Source organism: Scyliorhinus canicula, chromosome 4 (genome assembly GCF_902713615.1).
Source record: "Scyliorhinus canicula chromosome 4, sScyCan1.1, whole genome shotgun sequence".
Classification (NCBI taxonomy): Eukaryota; Metazoa; Chordata; class Chondrichthyes; order Carcharhiniformes; family Scyliorhinidae; genus Scyliorhinus; species Scyliorhinus canicula.
The window spans coordinates 96,625,318-96,652,332 of NC_052149.1; the positions used below are offsets into that span (position 1 = coordinate 96,625,318).

At 45.1% G+C, this 27,015-nt stretch overlaps 1 protein-coding gene and 1 pseudogene across 1 annotated transcript in view; both read right to left on the reverse strand.

Moving 5' to 3' along the window:
- Positions 1-27,015, reverse strand: part of LOC119964829 (complement factor H-like) — a 146,975-nt gene that overhangs the window by 109,576 nt on the left and 10,384 nt on the right. Inside the window, exons 2-3 of the mRNA XM_038794877.1 lie at positions 20,291-20,467; positions 11,453-11,558 (exon numbers count right to left, since the gene is read on the reverse strand). Coding sequence (XP_038650805.1) covers positions 11,453-11,558; positions 20,291-20,467 — 283 coding nt within the window. The remainder of the gene's footprint in view (positions 1-11,452; positions 11,559-20,290; positions 20,468-27,015) is intronic.
- On the reverse strand, positions 12,136-19,437 carry LOC119964097 (annotated as a pseudogene).

Genomic DNA, 27,015 nt, shown 5'->3' on the forward strand with positions numbered 1-27,015 from the left:
TGAAACGACGATCCTTTAAAACTGAGATGAGAAGGAATTTCTTCAGCCAGAGGGTGGTGAATCTGTGGAACTTTTTGCTGCAGAAGGCTGTGGAGCCAAATTACTGAGTGCCTATCAGACAGAGATAGAGAGGTTCTTGATTAATAAGGGGATCATGGATTATGGAGAGAAGGCAGGAGCATGGGGATGAGAAAAATATCAGCCATGATTGAATGGCGGAGCAGACTTGATGGGCCAAGTGGCCTAATTCTGCTCCCATGTCTTATGGTCTTGTGGCCAGTGCCTGGGCAATGCTGCCGACATTCCTAGCCATGGCCTGCTGTAACTGGGCCACTCTCAGGAGCATGCTGCAATTTTTCAGGTGGCTGTAGGACATGGTCATCTGTGAGGCGGGAACCCTTCCTGGGCCTTGGCCAGCGCCTGCACAGAATGCCCCAGGCCTTGGACATGCTGATCCATAACCGAAACCGTCACCCCCAATGCCTCCACCGCAAACGGCACCTGTGCGTTGTTGACCTGGATGGCACGCATGGTCAGCACCACCTCCTGCTGGCATGTGATTGGACTCCTCCAACTGCACTGGCAGGTGCTGGATGTTGCCAACAACACCTCATGCAGTCCCTGATATGTTAGGTATGCTGGGTCTGCGAGGACTGCATTTACCATAGCAGTGAGAGAGACAGGCTACCAACACTTGTAGAAGTACAACTCTATTTTATTTAACTATGAGCTGTTAAACATACTTGCACTGTGGGTTGACACTATGTTGAGTTGACTGGAGACCTGAGGCTAGGGGCAGCAGGGTAGCATGGTGGTTAGCATAAATGCTTCACAGCTCCAGGGTCCCAGGTTCGATTCCCGGCTGGGTCACTGTCTGTGTGGAGTCTGCACGTCCTCCCCCTGTGTGCGTGGGTTTCCTCCGGGTGCTCCGGTTTCCTCCCACAGTCCAAAGATGTGCGGGTTAGGTGGATTGGCCATGCTAAATTGCCCGTAGTGTCCTAATAAAAAGTAAGGTTGGGGGGGGGTTGTTGGGTTGCGGGTATAGGGTGGATACGTGGGTTTGAGTAGGGTGATCATGGCTCGGCACAACATTGAGGGCCGAAGGGCCTGTTCTGTGCTGTACTGTTCTCTGTTCTATGTTCTAACCTGACCAGACTATCCTGCTAGCACATGGTAGATGTTCGTGTTGCTGATCATGGGCTCTGGCTGTCTCAGAGGCTGCATCCCAAGAGAGCGGGAAAACTAGTGCCCTCTGGCTTTATAGTGGCCGTGTCCTGTCTGGTGATTGGCTGCAGTGTTCTGTGTGTTGATTGGTCATTCAGTGTGTCAGTCAGTGTCTGTCTGTGCACCATCATATACTTGTGTGTATATTATGCCATCTCCCCTTTTGAAAAAAATACATGTATGTGGCAATAAATAGTGTGGTATGTGAATGTGCCTGACTATGTATAGAGTATGTGAGCATATTTACATGACCATGATTCTGACTATACAGAAACAAATCCTAACATATTTACACGGGAAGGTGTTTAATGCAGATAGAGTGTATGTAACAAAACATGGAAGATAAATAACAGTATGTACAAACGAGCGAACAAAGAACCAAGGTAACAAAACAATCAGTTCATAAATTCAGTTTCTGTGGTGGGCAACGAATTCTGGTTGACCGCGTCAAGGGTGGGTCGGGGGCCGCCTTCTCTGGAATGGGCGGGTCTGTGTCAGTCACAGAGGGTGGCAACAGAAGAAGTAGATCGGCGAGCTCTTCGAAGGGCATGTCCTGAGGGCGAGGCAGAGCATCATGATCTGGTGGCGAGCGTGGAAGCAGCCGCAGTGCCCGCCTATTGAACTGTTAAACATACTTGCACTGTGGGTTGACACTATGTTGAGTTGACTGTGGACCTGAAGCTAACCTGACCAGACTATCCTGCTAGCACATGATAGATGTTCCTGTTGCTGATCACGGGCTCTGGCTGTCTCAGAGGCTGCATCCCAAGAGAGCGGGAAACTAGTGCCCTCTGGCTTTATAGTGGCCACGTCCTGTCTGGTGATTTGCTGCCGTGTTCTGTGTGTTGATTGGTCATTCAGTGTGTCAGTCAGTGTCTGTCTACGCACCATCATATACTTGTGTGTATATTATGACAGTCCCTGGCTCTGTCTCTGCATCTGCACTATAGATGGGACTGTTTGTTCTAGAAGCTCGAGGCCCATCTGGACGGCAGCTAGTCTCTTGGGCCAGCCTGCCCTGCGACCGTCCGTCTCCCTGGGGTTTTCCTACCTCCAGCTGCTGTACTGGGCCAACTGTGTGGAGAGCACCAGAGAGTGCCCCAGGAGGCTCTTCATTAACATGCCCAACCGAGGTGAGGGTGTTGTATATAGCTGTGATGGAAAATCCTGTGGTGGTTGGGTGGGGGAACAGAAAAATACAGTGTTAGACAATCTGACTCATGCAGCCCAGGTGGGTGGGTGGCTGGTGGCCTCAGTATGCCTACCGACATGTGAGGCAGGTTGGGGGTTCGGTTGTGGGGGAGGGAGTAGGATTACGGGTGTGTGGGATGCAGGTTGGTGCCAGGGGCATAGTGCTGCCTACTCGCCCTGGCTGCCTTGAGGAGGTTGTGCACTTTCTTCCGGCACTGCTGGCTGGACCGGAGGGTGTTGCTGATGGCGCTAAACACCTCTGCCACCTGCGCCCAGGTACAACGAAAGGTGGCAGCTGGCAGTTTCCTTCCCGGGCCGGGGTACATGGTCATCCGCTTCTCCTCTACCGCGTCCAGGAGGGTCTCCAGCTCGGCATCGGTGAAGCATGGAGCTGATCTCCTCGCTGCCATCTTATTGGCTGTGATGATGTGTTTGGGGAGTGAAATATGCATTTGCGGCTGCAGCTTTTCAGCCTCCTGAATGTCAATCGCGAAACCGGCGAATCCGGCACCGTTCTCATTGGAATTGATTGTGTTCCACGTGACTCTGGGGCTAACCCCTCAATAGTTGCGGAATTGGTCCAGGTGTGGCGCCAGCTTTGCTGTCATGAAAGTCCACGAATTCTGCATTGGCGTCAACACTTAGTCTCAGAAACGGAGAATGCCGCCGAATATATTCCCAGAGATGACCATAGTCTGCTTTCCTCTTTAAGGGGGAGAAATAATTGGTGGTAATTTAACCTGAAGGTCACCACACCTCAGGCGAGGGGCAAGGTTGAGAAGGCAAAGTCTTCATGAATAACGTCAGCTGGTACAGGAATTGAACCTGTGATGTTGCCCTCTCTCTGCATCACAAACCAGCTGTCCAGCCAACTGAGCTAAACTGAGCTGAGTTGTCACACAGCAGCCACCCTTTGGTGGTTGTGATGAGCAATATGCAACTGCACCGTGGACTGCCACAGAATGAATGCATTGTGACTGCTTTCAGGATATTAAACCCTGACCCGCATGTTGGGCTGCTTATTGTCATGCACCAGCTGCATATCAAGGCAATGGAATCCCTTTCACTTCAGGTGCATAGCAGAGCCAGCATGAGGTGTATGCAAACAGTCAATGGCACCTGCACTAAGAGGAAATCCGCAACCCTTGCAAACCCTTGTGCTCAATCTGCCTACTTCTTTCTGACATGTTACCTCTCTTTGCATACTGAGCTTCTGTGATCTGCCTTATTGAGTGTCTGCAAATGTAAGATACTGCTAAAACTTCCAGCAGCGTGAAAGGAGCTAGACATGCAAATGTTGATAGCTGCAGTCACCTTCACAGCCACTGGCAATGCAGTCCTTCCCTGTTTTAAGATTGGAGTTCTAGCTGCAGTAATTGGTAGATTCCAGTGACAACTTCCTTTGTGAAGTGCAGGCCTCTGAACATTGGTCATCATTGATGTTCAGGTGGGTGATTGCTCCTTGAACACCCAGGGCAGAGTGGCCTCCTGCTGAGAATGATAGTTGCTCCTTGAACACACAGGGCAGAGTGGCCTCCTGCTGAGAATTATAGTTGCTCCTTGAACACCCAGGGCAGAGTGGCCTCCTGCTGAGAATGATAGTTGCTCCTTGAACACCCAGGGCAGAGTGGCCTCCTGCTGAGAATGATAATTGCTCCTTGAACACCCAGGGCAGAGTGGCCTCCTGCTGAGAATCCTATGATTCCTTCATCTCTAACAGCTTGTCTTGTCCTGGATGATCTCAGCTCATTCTTCCGTCATGCCAGTTTTCAAGAGGAAGGTTTATTAATTTACCCATGTCTGGGAGCAATTGTTCTTTGCAGAAGCCTTGAAGTGAGCAAAATAAGTACCTGCCATACCACCACCTGCAGACTTTTGAAATTTTAAACAACTGAAGAAAAAGCCCAAATCTGTAGACTTGCAGCAACAGCCAGAATAACTTAGCCAGCATCTGACCGGTAAGTAGTGGATGACCCCTTAAATGCTCTGGTGGGGTGCGCCTGGCTGACTAGGCCAGCATTTATTGTCCACCTCCCTTGAGAAGGTGGTGGTGAGCCGCCGCCTTGAACCTTTGCAGTCCATGTGGTGTAGGTACATCCACAGTGCTCAGAGGAAGGGAGTTAAAGGATTTGACCCAACTACAGTGAAGCAATAGTGATACAAATTGGGATGGTGTGTGACTTTGAGCAGAACGTGCAGGTGGTGGTGTTCACATGCATCTGTTGCCTTTTTCCTTCTAGCTTGTAGAGGCCGTGGGTTTGGAAGGTGCTTTGGTGAGTTGTTGCTGTGCATCTTGTAGATACTGGTGCCTCTGCATCGGTGATGGAGGGAGTAAATGTGTTTATTTTTAATTTTTTTTTGAGTTTTTCAATTTTACAGATTGATACTTTTAACGAATGATATGTCTGATATTTACATGTTGTAAAGTTTCTTATTTACATATATATTTCTTAGCATATCTTCTCCCCGTCCTTCTTCTCCCCTACCTGCCCCACTCCCTGTCCCCTCATTGGTAGCCCACTCTTCCGCCCTCGGTGTCCTGCTGCTGAGCTCCTACCCGCCTTTCTGTGGCTTTTGTTCTTGAACTTGTGGGTTCGGAGGGGATGGCCTCCTGCGCCCTCCCCCCTCTTTTCCCCCATGCTTCTCTCTGTTGCTCCCTTGGGTTTCTTCCTCATATCCTCCCCCCTTCCCCCTGTGGTGTTCTTTATGATTCTTGTTCTCAGGATGGATGTTGCAGTGTTCACAAAGACCACAGAAACTAATTTCATAAACAAAGCTAGCATTTATTTACACTACTTAAATTAAGCTTGATCACTTACTCCAAAAGTAAACAATAATCTAATTTACAATCTATTGGCAAATACACTACTCTCAACACTATCCAACACTGTACTAAACTCTCTATCACTGCTCTCTCTAGCTCTCCTCTCCAGCTCTCTCCCAGAGGTCTGTGAGTCATTGCTTTCTATGGTCCTGCATCTTGCTTCACCTAATGGTTAATTATGATATGACATTAACCTTTTGTCAGTTGTTCATTTCCTGTGACGTCACACCCCTTTGTACATCCTTGAAGTATGTGTTCTTTTCTGCTCTTCCCCCATTTCCCCCTCTCCTTCCCTAGTCGCTGTTGGCCTCGAACAGGTCTTGGAACAGGCCGACGAATGGTCCCCACGCTTTGTGGAAGCCCTCTTCCGACCCTCGAATGGTGTACTTAATTTTCTCCAGGTAGAAGAACTCCGCCAGGCCTAGCAGCCAGTCTGCAGCTGTGGGTGGTGCTGCTGATCGGCAGCCGAGCAGAATTCTCCGGCGTGCGATTAAGAAAGCAAAAGCAACGACGTTGACACCCTTCCGCATATGTAGCTCTGGCTGTTCTGATACCCCGAAGACTGCCACTCTTGGGCATGGCTCCACCCTCACCCCCACAACCCTGGACATCGCCTCAAAGAAGACTGTCCAGAACCCTACAAAGCTGGGGCAAGCCCGGAACATGTGGGCATGGTTGGCCGGGCCTCCCTGGTACAGTTCACATTTATCCTCCACCTCCAGGAAGAACCTGTTCATTCAGGTTCTGGTTAGGTGCGCTCTGTGCAGCACTTTAAGCATGAGGCTGAGCCTTGTGCAGGAGGAGGTGGAGTTGGCCCTGTTCAGTGCTTCACGCCAGAGTCGCAACCCACTTCCGTCCCTAGTTTATCCTCCCATTTTTTGTCTAGCTTCGTCCAAAGGTAGTCTTGCCCTATCCAGTAACTGTCCATAGACGTTTCCACAGTTTTCCCCCTCTTTACCAGTTCCTCGACTAGTGTGTCTCTCGGGGCCCTGGGGTATCTTGCCATCTCCTTGCGGAGAAAGTGTTTGATTTGGAGGTGTCTGAGTTCCTGTCCTGTTTACAGTTGAAGGTCTTCTGTCAGTTCGGCCAAGGTCGCTAGTCTGGCCCTATGTAGAAGTCCCTGACTGATAGCGTCTGCGCCATCCTGTCTCCAGTTTTTAAAGGTGGTGTCACGCATGGCTGGTGGGAATTTGTGACTTTCGCAGATGGAGGCCATGGGGGACACCTCCGTTAGACCGGAATGTTGCCTCATCTGGTTCTATGTCTTTAGTGTGGCTAGCACCACTGGGCAGGATGTGTATTTCATCAGGGGGGCATGGGAGAGCTGCTGTGGTGAGGGCCCGGAGGGTTGCTCCCTTGCAGGAATGCTCCTCCATCCTCACCTATTCCATAATGGGTTCATGTATTGATCTCCTCACTCTCCCAGTCGTAGCTACCCAGTGGTAGAATTGTAGATTCAGCAGGGCCATCCGCCCATGTTTTCCTCCTTCTGCCGTCCCTTCGGCCCTTTGAGCTACCGTTTGTTGGCATTTCTTTTGTGGTCGCTCTCTTTCCTCCATTGGGGTTACTTTGCTATCGATTGTTCGAAAATTCGCCTAAATGTGCCTCTTTGATTCTGGCTGGGAGGAGAGCCACCCGATGTGCATTCGCTCAGCACATCATTGTCACTTGAAGTCCAGAGGGAGTAAATGATGACAATAGTCAATGTGCAAATCGAGCTGGCTGCTCTATCCTGGATGGTGTTGAGCTTCTTGTGTATTGTTGGAGCTGTATTCTTCCAGGAAAGTGGAGAGCATTCCAAAACACCGCTGACTTCTGCCTTGTACGTGATGGGACAAGCTTTGGGGAGACAGAAGGCAACAGAATTCCCTGCTGCTTAATACTGTGTTCAGCTCTGTGAGATTGAGAAAGCTGAGGCAGAAGCATGGAGCTCTAAAATAGTAGTTCTGGTAGTAAATCAGAATTGCAAGTTGATTGGTGTCATGCTCTCTCTTCTTTGTATGCTTCCAGAAGGTTTTAGTGCTTTATCCCCATTACCAGTATGGCATCCGGCATACCTCATAGCAGAAATAGGCACGATGAGTCTGCTCCCCAAGTTAAGGGCTCTCTTGATATTTCTGCAAACTACACCAGAGTCAGAGGCACAACTTCCGGGTGTTTTTTTTGTCATGTTGTTCCCACCAACCATGAACAATTGAAGTTCATGAGGGCAATTATGGCTAAATACTTTGTGGTAAAGCAATGGCCAAAATGTAATCTGAAGTGTCATAATATACACCAGCATATCATGGTGCAGACACACACTGATGGACACACACAGGGACCAATCAACATGTACAAACACCGCAGCCAATCACCAGTTAGAATACACACACTATAAAGGCAGAGGGCACCACGGTTCCTGCTCATTCTGGGTGCTGCCTCTCAGTGTAACAAGAACTCATCCAGCCCAGCACAGACTTACAACACGTGCTGAGAGAATCAACTGGTTCGGACAAGGCTTAGGTCTCTAGGTTAAGTTAGCATCATTTAGACCCACAGTCATCGTGTGTTAGTTAGTTAGAAGTAGTTAATAAAATTGAGAACCTTCATCAGTGTTGGAAGTGTCTGTTCATCTCTCTAGTCTACACTAGCCAACACTTCATGAAGTTCCAATGTTGGTTTAATTTGTATTTAGCACAAGATACAAATTTTGTTGTGGAATTGAAACATGCTCAAAATCACTGCTTGGAAGCTCAATGAAGGTTATTATTATCAATTAAATTGCTTGCTGGCACTGCACCAACTCCTTCTAGTATTTAGCTGTAATAGGGAGATGTGGAAGAGAGTGTAGTTCAGCACCAACACTGAAAAAAATTGCCTTGGCTTTTGAAAGCACTGTAATTGGCACTGAGTTTTGAGCATCCTGAAGATGTGGTTCAGGTGCCTGGAGGTGGCTTCTAGTAAAGCGCTAGGTGGGTCTCCCAGATCATGGTGGCCTGCTGTGTCCTCCTCAACATCGCGCAGCAGAGGGGTGACATGCTGGAGGACAAGGATGAACGTCAGTCCTTGTTTGATGACGAGGATGTGGGGGAGGTTGAGAATAGGCAGGACATGGGGAGGTCGCACAAGTGTGCACCTGGGCTGGTACGCATGGGACACTCTATTCACCACCAGCTTCACCGACCAGGGAGCCTGGCCAGTGGCACGGATATTCCATCCCAAACTCCCCCTCCCACTGGCCAACCACCCTCTCCCATGAACACCCTCCCATCTCAACCTATCCCTCATCCCCCTTGCAACCCCCTCTGTGATTCCTACCTGCTCACTATGGGGTGCAGGCCTTGGGTCGACAGTAACAGCTGGTCTGGTCCATGGGATGGAGGCTGGTGATGACCCACTCTGCGATGAGCTCTGGTGCTCTGCATCGTTCAACTATGTTTGACTCCTGCCCAAAGTAGCACTTTCCACCGTCCACTTGGGTGATCCCTACATGCGAGCTGGCCATTCCATCACACGGTCCCACCAAATCCTTGGGTGGCGGAGATGGGGATGGCGGTGGGTGGGTGGGGGAAGGGGTGTGGAGGGGGGGTTGGAGGAATGGGACTGGCACACAGAGGGGTGATCGCTGGCTTAACTACGAGTCCCTGGGATAAGCCCACCCCTGAAATCCACCCACCCCCCTCCCACCCCTTTGCATCCAGCCGAGACAAGCCCATCCCATCCCATCCCTCACACCTTTCTGACAGAGCGCTGAAGCAGGTTATAACATTGCGAACAGGAGTTCAATGTGAAGAAGTGAACATATATAAACAGCTTTGTACCCTAGCCCCTACCACTCTACTGTGTACTGAACCCGTGCTAACTTACTTTGTGTCTACATTTCTGCCCGAACGGGCCCTAACGTTACACCTAGGTGGATCCCAGGTGGTACATCAGGAGTGAAGGCAGCCTACTGCGATTCCCGCTCTGTGACGTGGGCCCCCTGTGGCAGCCATCTTCTTGGGCGACCGGGCCTGGATGGGCCCGGCTGCTGTTCGGGTGTCCCAGGTGGTGTGGTGCCACACTGTTCTACCTGCTGCACACCAGATGCGCCAGGGACAGGAGGGGAAGGAGGAGTCCGGGGCATTGTGCTGTTCCAGCACCTTGCTTGCGGGAGTCACAGGCATGGGCCTCATCACCTCCTCCTCCTCCATTCGGGTGCCCGATGACCTCCAGGCTACTCCATGGGATGGGGGTGCGAGCGGAGCTAACCCCCAACTCCTGAGCTCCCCCTTCGTCTGACGCTGTCAACCCTGGAGGCCTACATCCGCCCCGACCAGGGTCTCCATGCTCGCTGCTATGGAGTACAGGGAGTGGACCACCTCCCTCTGGGACTGCACCACATCACGCTGCAACTGTGCCACTACCATCTGAGTCTGTGCTACATAAGCCAGTGACTGTGCCACCTCCCTCTGGATCAGTGCCACATCAGTCAGCACCCAGGCAATGCCGCTGACTCCCTCAGCCATGACCCGCTGTGACTGGACCACGATCATGTGATTCTGCAAGACACATGACAGGACGCAAGACTGGACCGTGGGTTGGGGTGGCGGGTGGTGGAGGTGGAGAGACTGTGAGGGGGTGGGGGGGGGGCATGGCAATGTGGGGGTGGTGGGTGTAGGGGTAGGGGTGGTGACACACGTGTCATGGGGAACTGCAACTCAGCGGGGTCTCACTTGCTCACCTGATACTGACCTCTGCCTCACCCTCTCCCCGGGCCCACCAATCAGGTCCAGTGCCCGCTGCTCAGCTGCAGTGAGGGGCTGCAGGTTCAGTGGTCCCCCTCCAGTTTTCTCCCTCTCACAGCGGTTGTGGGCCAATTTCTCCTGGGGAGTGGGAGATAGAAATCGTACAGTGCTGGACAGTTGGACGCATGCAGCTGTGGGTAGCTGGTGGCCTTCGTGGCCAGGGCAGCCGAACATGGCAGCCAGAATGGGTGCTGACAGGTGGTGCAGGGTAGGTTTTGTCGCCCAGTTGGTGCGGGGGGGGGGAGGGGGGAGTGAGGTTACGGGTGTGTGGGTCAGGGGTTATTGCCTGGGGCGCAGTGCTGCTTATTCACCCTGGCCACCCTGAGGAGGTCGTGCAGTTTTGTTTTACTGCCGGTCAGTCCTGGCGGTGTTGCCCATGGCACTCACAACCTCCCCCACCTGTGCCCAGGCCTGTGCATGGTGGTGGTTGGCAACCTCCTCCGCACTCCGGGATATAGGGTGGCCCACCTCTCCTCCACGGCGTCCAACAGGGTCTTTGGACAGGGTCTTTGGTGATATGCATCACTTTAAATACACAAGGGGTTAATGTAAATACACTACAACTAAGAAAACACTAGAAGGAGCACTAGAGACATCATTACATGCAGACATGCAGCTAATGAACACTTAGAATAGGACACGACCAATGGGAAGTCAAGACACGCAGAGGTGACACTACCACAAGGGGGCAACCCATGTAAAAGGACAGGGCACACATGCGCTTTCTCTTTCCACAGGTGACACTCAGAGAGAAGCACAGGAGCAGATCAGAAGCATCACACCCACCGCAAGGCTTAGAGCAAACTGATTAGTTAGACTGAGTTACTATAGCAAGATTAGCAGGAGAGTCAAACTCAAGTTGGAGAATTGTTAACTGTTCAATAAATGTGTTAAACCTATCTCCAAGTCTGAACCTTCCTTTGTCAGAGCATACATCAAGGAAGCAGCTTATGCTACATGAAGAAGCATAACACAACAGGACTCAAATTCAATGTCTGGAACATCTTGTTGGCTGGGGTGGTGTGTGTGGGAGCGGCTTATATGCGGCTGCAGCTTGACAGCCTATCGAGTTTCAATCCCGACTCTGGCAAATCAAACACCATTTTTGATTGGAATCGGTCATGTTCCATGTGGCTCTTGTGCTAGCCCCTAATGGTTCATGAATTGCTCTGGGAACAGGGTCAATTTTGCTGTAGTAGAACACCACCGATTCAGTCCCAGTGCCAACACTTAGTTTCTGAAACGGAGAGTTTTGTGACTATATTTTTATCTGAATGTAGTTTTTAAAATTTAGTACCTTGTACAGAAGATCAAGCAGATTTATTGAAGCAATAACACTCTCGTCATTGAGCTTAAAATAAACTATTAGAGAAAGAAGCGTATCATGCCGCACTTCTTTCTCCTGAGAATAGATAGAAGCAAATTATTATAATATAACTCTTACCCTTCATCACATATGTATTCAATGCGTGCTCCGAACACCAGATCTTCACCTCTTATGAGATGAAATGTTGCATGTAGAGTATCTCCAGGACTTCCGCAAGGCTTTACTGATATTGAGATTGGATTAAAATCGTATTAAAAATTAATTGATGATGTTATGATCTCAGTTACAATTCAGATCCCAGAGTGAAACCTGGGTTAATAGTCCCTAACTTTTTTTTAGAAACTGTGTTGGTAAGTTACTGAACAAATTCACAGGAGTCTGCTGATGAAATATTACAAATAATGAAACATTTATTAAAACCAGAAAAGGGAACTATATTAAACCAGATAAAAAGTTTGGAAAGATCTCAATAAGAACACAAGAAGATTATTTGAATTCCCATTATTCCTTTATCCTCGCAATATCTTTACAGCCACATAAACCAGTGAAGAGTTACCATTCGCTTGACACACCAGCTTCTCACTTGGGACTGGCACATGTGCAAATTGTTTTCTTCTGGTAAATCCCTGAGTATTTATTTGATGCTTCTCCCCAAATCGTGTTTCGCTTTGAGACACTCAAAACCACACTCTAAACTTGCTGTTTCTTCAACTGCAGAGCAAACAAGTGAGTTCCCTAAACTTCTAATGGTCCCTCTGCTAAACTGATGACTTTATTGAGTATAAGAATTAGTCAGTTAATTACTGTCCCAATAGCCTTGTAGCTTTTCTTAACGAGGGCTTAAAATCACCATCTTCTGTCTCTGACACACACTGAACAATAAAAAGAGAGGTGACAAAGCAGATTCCATGGATTTCTCAACAACCCACCCAAACGTTGTCACATTGTGAGTCAACCAATCTCACTGAAACTTTGTCTTTCCCAGGAGGGTTTCCAATTTCCATATTTGAAGATATTGCCTTGGAACACTTTCCAATCCAAAAGCCATCCCAACCTGGGTGGCTTCAACAATGGCCCACCAAACAGGATGTCTATCTTGCCTTTTGAGATTCCTTTCCCCTGGAGTTTTGAGTATGCTCGCGGGTTACTTTCCAAGAACGCTGTCAGATATTTGGCCATGTAAAGCAGAACACCTCTGCTTCAAAGGGGTACCTTTGCCCCAACAGCCCTCAGTACAGATTCATGAATGTTTGGCTGTCTTCTCAGATCTCCAGGGCTTCTCTCCAGCCACTTCATTTCAAGTCTGCCCGCTGCAGCTCTTTCCTTAACTAAGAACCTATTTCTCTGCTTGTTTATTTTGGTTTAACTTAATGGGACCAGTTCCTGATGCTTGTATTTTTCCCTTGTGTGGTTTTCCCATCTCTGACCTCCCCCAGTCCCCCTCTAGGTTTCCTGTGTCACCTACTTGATAATATGTTCCAGTTCAGGTCAGCTGACCATTTGCGCTGTTTACTTTTACTTGCTTATGTGCGGTTGGGCAGGTCTGGTTCCTAGCCAAAGAATGTAAAATAAATTAAATGCGTATGTGGGGTTACTTCCTGGCTGGTACATCCTCAAGAGGCCCAAGGCTCAGCAGGGAGTTCCAACTTCAGATTAAGCTCAGTATTCAAGCGTCATCACAATAGTTTGATCAATAAAGAATAATTAGCTATGAACCTGATGCTTATTGACTAATATCAAGAATGATTGGTTACCAAAATATAATATTTTACCATTGCAGTGAATTCTACTTTCCAACTTTTATTAACAATAAGATCACCAAACAGATTTTGTGGTTTGTAACTTTTATGGTATATCAGCATGATTTATTCACGTCTATTAAATATGTCTATATGTTAATAATCACATTGGTTTGAATATCTTTGTTGACTTATTACAGATTTGCTAAGGCAACCACTAAATCCTTTACTTTAGACCTGCCAGCTATTATACATGTAATGTATGCTGGCTGTCTATATCTTAGTAGATAAATGTGTCAAAGATCTGGGGGGTTAAAATGGATAACCCCCAGCACTGCATGCATGGATTATGATGCCTGATTAACCCACTACAATGGAGACAGCATGACAAATGTGTGCAGCCAGCAGCCCCCCCCCCCCCCCCCCCCCCACCCCCTCACGCTCTGTTCACTGTCTACATGCATTGGTAGAGTTCAAAATTGTGAGTTCCTAGCCCGTCTGCACCTCCCATGTCCTGGTTCAGATTGTAAAATGGCTAATCTGTTAGAAAATGGGCACCAAGGTTTTCTGAAGCTGAATATCTTAGTGGATGGGATAGAATGTTCTGAGAGAGGGGCAGGTGTCCCTCCAGGTACATGTTAAGAAGGCAGCGGGAAGAAATAGAGGTCAATGCCCGAATTATAGCTCCATGAACCTGGATGCAGTGCAGGACGAAGTTGTAATGATCTTGCATGAATTGTTAAGCTCAGTGAGTTCATCATATCCTACCAGCTCCACCACTCGTCTCATCCACTGATCAATTCATTGTACCCTCATGAGCCACCCACCAACATTCTCTATTAATTAGGATTCAACTCAAGCATTAATTTTACTTTAGCTCATCCATGCGCATCTTGCAAGTCCTACACCCACAGATTGCACATGCTGCCAACTATTCAACAATGATAGCCACATTAGCTAAACGACACTCACTGATGCACTTCCTTCTCTTGCAGAGAAAGACAGCACACAACAGGAGGCACCACTTCTTACTTTCTTGTTCCCCTCTCCATAACCCAATGTTTGGCCTTTTTTAACCGGCTCAGTAAATGAAGGAAGGGGAAAATGAAATTGAAAATATAGAAACACTGTCACTCAATCACACACCAACCGCTCCAGTATTGATACTGCACTTATTTTTGAGGACAGAATAGAGGGAAGGATCTACATAAGGGAAGAATCTGCATATGGTGAGACACTGGACCTGAGTGCACTGCAGATAGGGGAGAGGGAAACTGATGTTGCAGATTCACTCACCATAGGGTAAGTTCACAGACTAGTTCTGCTGCAAAAGTCTCCTGAGGGTTTTGATTAACTAGGCTACAGAAGACCGTCGAATGCATCGACCCAAATGCTTGGTGTACTGGAAACAGGACCAGAATGCCTATGCTCCATGTCCAGGAGCATGAAGGAGTTCAGCGTTAACTTGCACAAGGCTTGAAGTCCATCCTTTTTCAATATGGAATGAGAGGTGACCTCCATCTGTACATCTATGGAACTGACCATGATACATTGTCTGATGTTTCAGTCTCCATGTAAAACAATGAACTCTCTGACTGCTGCAGTGGAAGCTGCCAACATGGATACTAGTTTTCAAAAGGGGTATCCAAGGCAGCAATGCAGTTCATCAATCTGTTACCCAACAAATACTGAGGCACCGTGCTCCAGGAGAATGGCAGTCGCTCCAAGGTCAACAAATCAGCTCTTCTCGTTCAAGATGCGTGACAGCCAACCAGCCCAACTTGCTGCAGCAATGGTGCAATCTGAAGTAGGCCTTCTAGGACCCCCCTCCCCCGCTGCGAGTTATTCAAGGTGCACCTCCAAGACAACTTGCAGTCTTTTCAACTGAGGTTACTGCCAGTAATGCTATAGCAGTAGGTGTGAGAATAGCAATATAGAAAGAGTTGCTGGGTTGTTTTCCCTGCAATTTGAGGAAAGATTATTTCACAGGATGTGGATGTCACCGATCAGGCCAGCAGTTGTTGCCCATCTCTAATTGTCCTTGAGAAGGTGGTGATGTGCTGCCTTCTTGAACCGCTGCAGTCCATGCGTTATGGTGTCACAGAATCCCTGCAGTGTAGAAGGAGACCATTTGGCCCATCTGCACTGACCCTTTGAAAGAGCACCCTACCTACATCCACACCCCACCCTATCTACATAACCCAGTAACCCCACCTATCCATTTGGAGACTAAGGTGAAATTTAGCATGGCCAATCCATCTAACCTGCACATCTTTGGACTGTGGGAGGAAACCGGAGCACCCGGAGGAAATCCACGGAGACACAGGGAGAAAGTATAAACTCTACACAGTCACTCACCCAAGGCTGGGATGGAACCAGGTCCCTGGTGCTGTGAGGCTACAATGCTAACCACTGTGCCACTGAGCTGCTGAAATAGATAGTATATAGATCCACAGTGCTGTTAGGGAGGGAGTTCAAGGATTTTGTCCCAGTGACAGTGAAGGACACAGTTGTTATGTTCTATGTTATGGCCGTGGTAATGATCAACACAGAACATCCAGTTCTTTGACTAGTAAGTTAATTTATTAACAAGAATAACACGTTGAAAGTTAGCTAACGAGCTATAATACAAACGCTAACTAATTATTGAATTCAGTGAATTCTCCTGGAGCTACTTCCAGTGTGACTGCCCTTTAGTACGACTTACTACCAACTACTGGATGTCCAGAGTCATATGGTAGATTTCTATCACCACCTGCTGGAGGGAGATCATATTGATACCGAGATACATTGACGGATAACTATATATACAACTGGGCACAGGCATATCGCCACATCCCCCTTCCTTTGGAGGTGTTAACATCATAACTGTGCTTTACAAAACATGACCTGCATACTAATTAAACAGGTCACACATACAAATGTAACTGCACTTTACAAAACATGATATCCTCATATTATCAAACATGTTTCGTGGTCACAGTTTATTACATGTTCAAAATGACATCATCCCATTGGTCTCTCGAACCTTAACCAGATACTCAATCTTGCTTCAACTTTCGGAAGACCGGTTTTCTGGTTGGTCTTTTTTGTGTCACCAACGTTTTCAACCTTTTGAAGCGATGCTTCCTATTTTGTGGGTGCTACCCAGTCAACCAACTGTGATCTCAACCCTTCTTCTTTTCCCCTTCCTTCTCATTTCAATAAGCTTTTTGCATCACTTTGTCCACTTGGCTTTGGTGGCATCATCCTTGCCACTGGTCTCGGCCAAGGGATGAGTTGCTTCTGGTGCTTTTGCCGGAGTAACGTCTTTTGGGTCATCTGCTGTGCAAGCTGATTCTGGAGCCTTTGCTGGATTGAGGAGTTTTGGTTGATCCATTGTGCTTGTGCTCGACTGCTGAACTGCATACCCATCAACTGGTGAGGCATCCAGTGTCAGCATACTTTTGGATGCTTTCGCAGTTGCAGGCACGTTTGTGACTTCAGGAATGTTCGGCAGACCCTCCCATTCCAGTATCTTAACTGGATCAATGTCCTCAACATTGGATGTTGCTTCTTCACTTTGTGTTTTAGCCTCAATTAGTGGCTCATCTTCATTTGATATAACAATATACACTTCACATTTCATTGTTGAAATGCACGCAGATGCATCCATCAGTTCTTCCTGCAAGTCTTTTAGTGGAGTGACCTCGAGCATTGGGGAGTCTGCTGCCATTCCGTGGGCATAGAATGATTCATCGTACTGCTCTGGAGCCAATTTCTCCAAAACAGGGATTATTTCTTCAGTTACCAGTTGATTATTCGCAATTGATTTGGTCTCAGGTGATGTATCTGCTGCTGCAATCTCACTTTTAGTCTCTGCACATGGCATCTTAGAGCTTTTAAACTTATCGTTCTCCTGCACAGATTGAGTGCCCCTTGTGATCATCTAGTCACTACCACCAAAGCAACTGAATCGCTTTTCATAGTTGTCCTCTTCTGGCTCATCATCTGAGTCTTCACGTTCCTCATCGTAATCATGGTCGTCGTAATTATTATTGTTGTAATTATCATCATCCGTAATGGCTCCTCTTATAAAGTATGACATTGCACGTGGAATTATGTGTTCACACAAGAAGTGACCAATTTCAATGTCAGCAGCGAGTCTTGCTGCAGAACCTTCATCCAACTATCTATGCTCTGGAATTTCAGGAGGACTGAAGAAATTGAAGAAAGAGTCATTTGGTACAGCTTTCACAACTGTTCTACCAGTACCCCGCCCCGTATGCTTCTGCTTCGTTTTAATGGTTTTCAATGTGATGTTTTGTCCTTTCTTCCAGTTGATCTGGCAGCCTGTGCATCCCGTGATTTCTGGTTCATCAAAGAAGAAAAAGTCTAACTCGTCAGGCTGCGACTCCATCTGGTATGTTTTAGTGACTACCTCATTTGTGAAATACTCATTTGGTTCAAACTTAAACTCCAGAGTAAAGCTCATTGGCTGTCCAGGCTCTGAATATTTTACGTTTACATCCTGTAGATGCTTTAAGATAGGCTCGTCATGCTCCTGTATCATGTCACTGAGCGAATCCACAGTTTTGAAGACTGTTAACCAGAATTCTGGAATTCCCTTTGGCTCCTCCATCTCTTCATCTGGTTTATCTTCTTCCACTTTAACTTTCGCTTGTATCTCATCGGATAACTGCGCCATTATATCTCATTGCCAGTTGCAATGATCCTCTGTCGTAGCGCTGTCTGGAATGTACAGCCACTCAACTAGGTTCAGGGCCTCATATGCGTCTGCTTCTATGATGGACTCGCGTTCCGTGCCCACAATGGGAAATGGTATGAAATTACTTCTATTGTGCACCCATGCTTCGAGTTCACATGCTCCCAGCGTTGCAATCTCATTACCATTGTAATCTTTCAGGAGTCTTATTTGATTGCCGACTTTCAGTTTAACTCGCAGGCGGTTCTAATCGAACATACTGAGAAGGTTGACCATCACTCCCGTGTCAAGCCTGCATTTGATCAATGTGACATTCAGCATCACTGCAATTGTCCAGCGATGATATCAGCATTACCTTCACTATTGTCACAACTGGTCAGTAAGACTTCTTCACTCTGCCCATTCAGACTCATTGTGTCCGTAGTTAAAATCAGATCAAAGAAAAACAGGTCTTCAATGGACATCTCATCAATTGTGTTGACTGATCCTGTTTGGTCCACTGCTGGACGCGAAAAGCATTGCTTCGCAAAATGATTTCTTCTGCCATGCTTGGAACACACCTTCCCAAATGCTGGACATTGCCGCGGTCCATATCGATTGCCATATCATTGGCATAAATTGGCAGATATGCTTGGCCGCTTAAAATGGCCGCCCGCACCATGTTTTTTCATTCAATTGCATCACGTTACTGTTGGTGCTGGCGTCTTCTCCCAGGTTGGCGGCAAAATGTTTCAGATTTAGTGTACTAATCTGCTGTGCAGCTATCTCACTTGCATGACAAATCTTGATAGAATTTTCTCATTGAAGCTCTTCTTCCATCAATAGCCTCTCACGTCCCTTATCATTTGATATCCCGAACACAATCTGATCGCGGGTCATCAACGACTTTAAAGTACTAAAATTGCACGACTGCGCCTTTAACCGGAAGTCGGTTAAAAAACTATCAAAAAAGTTACCTGCCTTCTGGGTAAGTGTACGAAATATAAATGTTCAAACGTTTAATTTTTTTGGAGAGAAATGCCGATCAAAATACTTTATTACTTCATCGAAGCTCTTGCTTTCCTCTTCGTTGTCAAAAGCGAAGGTATTGTAAATTTCAATGGCTTGAGAACTTGAGCTACCATGAGCAGCAACGCAGTACGCCTCACGTCAGGCTGTGCCTGAAGACCAAGGGCTGCAACATAGAGTCTGAATTGTTGCTTAAAAACACGCCAATTCTCATCTACATTACCGGTGACTTGAAGCTGATGCGGTGCCTTCAAACGGTCCATCACTAACTTCACAGTTTTCTGTGCATTGAGTTACAGTTGCCCGTAGTTTATCAGATAGGCGGAAGTATTTTCCTTTTTCTTTCTTCAGCCTATTTCACCCAGTCTTCTCTGTTGTTATCTTCAATTTCTACACTCTTGGTACCATGTTATGTTCTGTGTCATGGCTGTGGTAATGATCAACACTGAACATCTAGTTCTTTGACCAGTAAGTAATTTAGTAACAAGATGAACACGTGGAAAGATAACTAATGAGCTATCATACAAATGGTAACTAATAATTGAATTCAGTGAATTCTACTGGAGCGACTTGTAGTGCAACTGTTCTCTAGTATGACTTACTACCAACTGCTGGATATCTTGAGTCACAGGGTAGATCTCTATCACCATCTGCTAGTTGGAGGTTGTATCAATAACTATACATATTTACCAATAACTATGTACAAAACTGTGCACAGGCATATCACCACACCAGTGACAGTGAAGGAATTACAGTATAGTTCCAAGTCCGTATTCTGTGTGGTTTGAAGGGAAACTTGCAGTTGTGGTGTTCCCATGCGTTTGCTGCCTTTGCAATTATAGGCAGTTGAGATTACGGGTTTGGAAGGTGCTGTCAAAGGAGCCTTGCTGAGTTGCTGCAGTGCATTATGTACATGGTACACACTCTTACCAATGTGCACCAGTGGCGGAGGGAGTGATTGTTTAAGCGGGTGTATGGGGTGCTGTTCAAGTGAGCTACTTTGTCCTAGATGGCACTGAACCTCTTGTATGTTGCTGGAATTGCACACATCCAGTTTGCTCCATTGTAGAAAAAGCTCCATTGCCCCAAGTACTAGATCTGAATACGCAGCAGCAACCGTGCACACAGCCAGTGTTTCAAGAATGCATATTGGACAGAACTGAAAGTTTACCCTGTGCCATGCATTCCTATTGTGATTAAAGGACTTGGGATCCATGTCTATTTTAAATAATTTCCTGTTTGTTACATCTTTTGACATGCATTGGCTTTTAGCCATTTCTAAAAGGTTCCTATTTAGTTGTCTGCCGGATTTCATCAGTAGGTGTCTGGAATCACACAAAAGCACCAGTCTTTACTTTCAAAATGTGATAACCTTCTTCAACAAAACTTATTTGAAATGATCAAGTATTAAATGATAATCTGGAATTAAAGGGTTTTCTTACACTTGAAATAATAGGTGAAGAATAATTAATCCATAAACGGGAGTGCTGTAGATACACTTACGTTTGCAATAAAATCTTCTGTTTGTATTTTTCCAATTTCCATCATCACACATGTATCGTAAGCGACCCACATATCCTATCAAGCAGTTATAATTCAGTGTAGTTCCATGAGGATAAATCCCATTCTCTAATGTTACAGCGGCTTGAGCATTACTAAAAACTGGAGGATTCTCGCAATCTGCAGTAAGAAATAACAAGTTCAATATTATTATTGGCTGTCTAAAAACTGGTATAGACTGGACTATTTAATAGTAATGTATCATATATTCAAGTGTATAAAATGAACCAGTGGATAAAATGACCTAATTTATTATTTATTAAAGCATGTGTTTACATATACTTGGTGTGTTGTCAATCTGATTTTTTAACCTCAACAATTGATGTTTGAAAACTTAGAACTGGATGTGCAAGAATTTAAGCCATGCCCACATAGAGCAGACCCCGCATGGTGAAAGACATAGATGGCAACCCACATGAGTGGTTCACTTTTATACCCAGTGTATAAATTGACCCCGATTTTTGGAACGGTTTTTCCAAAGTTTCAAAGGCTGAGTTACGTGCCGACATCAATGGTCTTTCTTTCAAATTGATAACAACACAGATTCATGAGAGGTTACTGCCGTGGATTTTAATCTTACATGTCTGCCAAAACTGCCCTAAGTAAGGTATCTGACTGTGATTAAGCACGTGTTAATCAGGCTGCTGAGTTTTATTTGTCCATTACCGTTGCACTTAAGCTCTGAAAACTGTGTCTGCAAAGCTGAGTCTGAGGTTGCATATCTGTGTAATTATTTTGAATCTTAGGTGGGATATTCAGTGTGGACTACAAAGGTTGTTGGCATTTTCCAACGTCCAACCATCGTCGTTCATGAGGAAACATTCCCTAATTCGTGGAATTGAAGTCTTTTTAATTAATTGATCACAAATTAGTTCATTGGTTAGTGTGCCAAATTTACTTGTATTAGTCAATTGCTGCAATAATAGAACGTATTGATCAAGGGACTCACAATTTCCCTGGCCTGTCAGATGGAATGTATCTTGTTTAATGAACACATTTTCGAGGGGGATATGGTGGCGCAGCAGTTAGCACTGCTGCCTCACAGCGCCGAGGACCCGGGCTCGATCCCGACCTTGGGTCACTGTCCGTATGGAGTTTGCACATTCAATATATATTTTCAAAAGGTGATTTTGCGACCTTGTTACTACACAATCCGGAAAAATCCCAGGATATTCGTCCTTCAACACTTCAGTTGTCTGATTTTCCACTGGCTTATCAACCACAGTAGGCATCACTCCCACCTGCGATCCAGCTATATCATTGCCCAAGATAAACTGTATTCCTGGACAAGATAGTTTCTCTATTACTCTTACTACCACTTCACCACTCTTCACTGGACTTTCCAACCTTACCTTATATAATTGAATGCTACTCCTCTCACCCTGAATTCCACATATTACCACCTTTTCTGGCAGCATTCTTCCCAAACTACATAACTCTTATCATTAACTTAACTCTTACCATTAAAGATGGACTAGCTCCCGTATCTCTTAAAATTGTGACTTCTTTATCTGCTCCTCCTCATACACATGAGTAAACTTTACCCACACAAATAAATTCTTTAAAGACACCTGGCACCATCTTATCAATCACTTCTTGATCAGGCTGCACAATCTTTTGCACCTCCTTCACTTCACTTGGGCTTTCCTTTACCACTTTAACAAACCCCACTGTCTTATCATGTCTTACCACATCGGCCTTCCAAGTGCTTTTCTTCAACCACCAACACTGTGACTTTACATGGCCTAGTTTATTACAGTGAAAACATTTGAAAATTTTCATTTCTTTTCAACCCTCCCGGATTTCTTTTTTAGTCTGAGGTACACTCTCCTTATTATCTCCCAACAGATCACCTTTACTTTCACCACTTGAGTATTTCTCATGTCCCCAGTTTCTATCCCTCACAGGCTGAAACTGATGTCGGAAACCAAGCTTTGATTTATGAACCTATTTATAATCATCTGCCATTTCTGCTGCTAATCTCGCAATTTTAACCCTCTGCTCTTCCACATGAGTTCTCACTACATCAGGAATTGAATTTTTAAACTCCTCCAAAAGTAGAATTTCTCTGAGAGCTTCATACGTTTGGTCTACTTTCAAAGCCCTTATCCACCTATCAAAATTACTCTGTTTGATCCTTTCAAACTCCATGTATGTTTGACCAAATTCTTTCCTTAAATTTCTAAACCTTTGTCAGTAAGCTTCAGGCACTAGTTCATGTGCACCTAAGATGGATTTTTTCACCTCCTCATACGTCCCAGATACCTCCTCCGGTAGTGATGCAAACACTTCACTAGCTTTGTTTGAAGCAGTTGTTCGAATTAGCTACCTTCTTAAATGAAATGAAAAAGGCTTCCACTTCCTTCTCGCCAAACCTTGGCAATGCTTGGACATATTTAAATAGGTTTCCACCATGCCTTCGATTATGATGCTCTTTCTCACTATCCTCATCACTATCCACCAACTATACGTTTCCCTTTACGTCTGCAAATTTTAACTGACTGTCATGTTTCATGGCCATTTTCTGAAGTTCAAACTCTCTCTCTTTATCTTTTTCCCTGATCTGTCTCTCCGTTTCTCTTTCTTTTTGTTCTGCTAGGGCTATTCTTCCTGTTTTCCTTTCTTCTCTCTCTTTTTCCTTTCTCTCTCTTTCTCTTTCTTTTTCCTCTCTCTCTCTCTTTTCTTCCTTTCCCCCACCCTCTCTCTCTCTCTTTCGTATTCAAGCTGCTTTAATTCTTTCTCATGTTCCATTTGTTTAATTTGCAACGGAATTTTTGCTATTTCCAATGAATCAAACTGTATCTCAGTCAACGTTAAATGCTTAGCCACTACCATAATTACCTCATCGTTTCGCATTTTGTCAGGTAATGATAACTGCAGTGTTTTTGCCAAATCTAACAGTCTGCTTTTAGTCTCTGTCCGTAAGGTACTGCATGTGACCGTCTCCACCCCCAAAAACTTCAGAGCCTCTGAAAGAGCCATTGTCCACAATACACTCCTTACTTGAACTAGAAAACCACACCTGAAATGCAACCACAATATGCTCACCCCTCAATGTCTTTAAGTTCACTAAGCCAATCCAATAGATAGACTGTTATCCTGGATGAGCCCCCAAATTTTTATGGGCCAGGGTTCAGAGAACCCCAAAGTGTATCATGGAGTTCACCTGACCCAAAACTTTTACTAGATTGTGGTATGGTGAGCACACAGCCCACTCTACAGGTGTGGTACAGCAGAAATGGAAAATCACTTTTTAAAGCAAAACAATGTTTCTTCTATGAACTCAAGTTCACATTTTTAAAACATACAATGAACATCTTAGCAACCATTAATTCAAATACAACCCTCAAAGAATACAACACTGAGTACTCCTTTAAGCTTTCCTTTTAACATCCATAAGACTTAAAACACCTTTTACCAGAAGCACATTAGGTTTACATTCACTACTGAAAACATTTATAATTCTGAATTCACCAAATGATCAAGAGATAGTCTTTTGATGGCAGAGAGAACAGCAATACACCTGCTTGGTCTGGCTTCAGCTCCAACACTGAAAACAAAACTAAAACACACCCTGCGGCAAACAGCCTAAAACAAAAGTAAAAAGCTGACAGACAGCCCAGCTCCACCCACTCTCTGACATCACTGCAGCAGTAAACACCCATTTCTTAAAGGTACTCTCACTACAAATATTTATATACACACCCATTTATAAACACCCATTTCTTAAAGGTACTCTCACATGACACTCCAGATGTGGTCTTGCCAAGGCTCTTCGCAATTGCAGCAATACATCTTTTCTACTGTATCCAAATCCTCTTGCAAAAAAGACCAACATTCCATTTACCTTCCCAATTTCTTGCTGCACCTGCAAGTTATCTTTCAATGAGTCATGAACAAGGACACCCAGGTTTCTTTGGATGTCAACACTTCCCAATGTGTCTCAATTTAAGAAATACTCAGCCTTTTTGTTTTTTTCTACCAAAGTGGATAACTTCACATTTTGCCATAATATAATCCATCTGCCATGTCCTTGCCAGTTCACATAGTCAGTCTAAATCACCTTAAAGCCTTTTCACTTTGTCCTTAAAATTCACACTTCCACATAGTTTTGTGTCACCAGCAAACTTGGAAATATTACATTTGATACCTACATCCAAATCATTGATTATAGATTGTGAATAGCTGCAGTCCAAACACGCTTCCTTGCAGTACCCTATTAAATACCACCTGACCAGTTCATTCCTTCTCTATTTTCTGTCTGTTAACCAATTCATCCAACTGCTTCTACCAGTTTGCTGATGACACAACCGTAGTGGGTCAGATCTCGAACAACGATGAGTCAGAATACAGGAGGGAGATAGAGAACCCAGAGGAGTGGTGTAAGGACAACAATCTCTCCCTCAATTTAGACAAAACTAAAGAGCTGGTGATTGACTTCAGAAAGCAAAGTATCGTACACACCCTGTCCGCATCATCAGGGCCGAGGTGGAGATGGTTGCCAGCTTCAAATTCCTAGGTGCACCATGGTATGGCAACTGCTCGGCCCAAGACCCTATGAAACTACAGAGTCATGAACACAGCCCAGTCCATCACACCAATCCACCTCCCATCCATTGAGTCTTTCTACACCTCCTGCTGCCTTGGGAAAGTGGGCAGCATAATCAACGACCCCTCCCACCTGGCTTATTCACTCTTCCAACTTCTTCCATCAGACAGGAGATACGAAAGTCTGAGAACAAATGCTAACAGATTCAAAAACAGCTTCTTCCCCGCTGTTACCAGACACCTAAACAACTTTCTTATGGACTGATCTGATCTCTTCCAACATCTTCTCTACTGAGTAGTGCTACACTCCTGTATACTTTACCCGATGCCTGTGACTATGTATTTACATTGTGCAATTTCTGTTTGCCCTGTGTATTTTCTTTTCATATACGGAATAATCTGTCTGAACTGTAAGCAGAACAATATTTTTCACTGTCCCTCGGTACATGTGGCAATAAACAAATCCAATCCAATTCTTAATCCATGCCAGAATATTACCCCAAACCCATGTGCTTTACTTTAATTTACTTATTGAGCAACTTATGAAAATCCAAATACAGCACATCCACTGGTTCCTCCATATCTATCATGCTAATTATATACTAAAAGAAACTCTCAGGGGTATGTCAGACATGATTATCCTTTCATGCATCTTGGCTGATTGTCAATCCCTATCATTATTTCTAAATTTTCAGTTATAACATGCTTTACAATAGATTCCAGCATTTCCCTACTACTGATGTCAGGCTAACAGGTCCCTATTTCCCTGTTTTCTCTCTCCTTTCTTAAATAGTGGGGTTACATTTGCTACACTCCAATATGCAAAAACTGTTCCAAAATCTGTGACCACTATTATGTCAACAGCTACCTCTTTCAAGACTCTGGGAAGTAGATCATCAGATTCCAAGGAATTTACCATCTTTAAGTCCCATTAACTTTTCCAGTACTACCTTTTTACTAATAGCAATTTATTTCAGTTCCTCATTCTCCCGGGTCCCTTGGTTCTCTAGTTTTACTTGGCAAACTTTTTGTATCTTCCTCCGTGAAGACAGACACACTGTATTAGTTTAGTTTCTCTGCCATTTCTTTATTGCCTATTATAAATTCTCCTGTCTCTGCCTGTAATGGGCCCACATTTATCTGTCCTAATATTTTCCTTTTTACATATCCACGGAACATTTTTACAGTATGCTTTTATCTTTCTCTCCAGATTACTTTCATATTCTATTTTTTCTTTATCAGTTTCATGTAAAATATTCCCAATCCTCACGTTTGCAAGTTATTTTGGCAAATTTATAGGCCCCTTCCTTTGATCTAATACAATTTTGAACTTCTATTCTTAGCCACGGTGTGATCACTTTTCTTGTTGGGATTTTGTGCTTCAGAGGAATGAATCTGCAAACAATGTAGAATTCATTAAATGCTGACCATTGCATGCCTACTGTCATAACTTTCATTGTAGTATCCCAATCCACCATACCTTCATAGTTTCCTTTGTTTACTTTTAAGACTCTAGTTTCTGGTTACACTAAATCACTTTCAAACTTAAAGTACAATTCCAACACATTATGGTCACTCTTTCCTGAAGGCTCCTTTACAATTAGATAACTAATCCAGAGTCCTGGATAATGTTCTGGGGACCCGTGTTTGAATCCCACCATGGCAGGCAATGGAATTTGAACTCAATAAAATATCTGGAATAAAAATCCTAATGATGACCATGAAACCATTGTCGATTGTCGTAAAACCCATCTGGCTCACTAATGTTCTTCAGGGAAGGAAATCTGCCATCCTTACTTGGTCTGGCCTACATGTGATTGTTTCTTAAATGCTCTCAGAAATGGCCTAGCAAGCCACTCAGTTGTATTTAACCACTACAAAAACACAAAAAAGGAATGAAACCAAACGGACCACCCGGCATTGAAACAGGCGCTGTGGGTGTACCTCCACCCTAAGGACTGCAGTGGTTCAAGAAGGCAACTCACCACCACCTTCTGAAGGGCAATTAGGGATGGGCAATAAATGCTGACCTAACTAACGATGCCCATAGCCTGTAAATGAATTTTAAAAAAACAATACCAGATCTAAAATAACCTGTTCTCTAGTTGGTTCCTCAATAT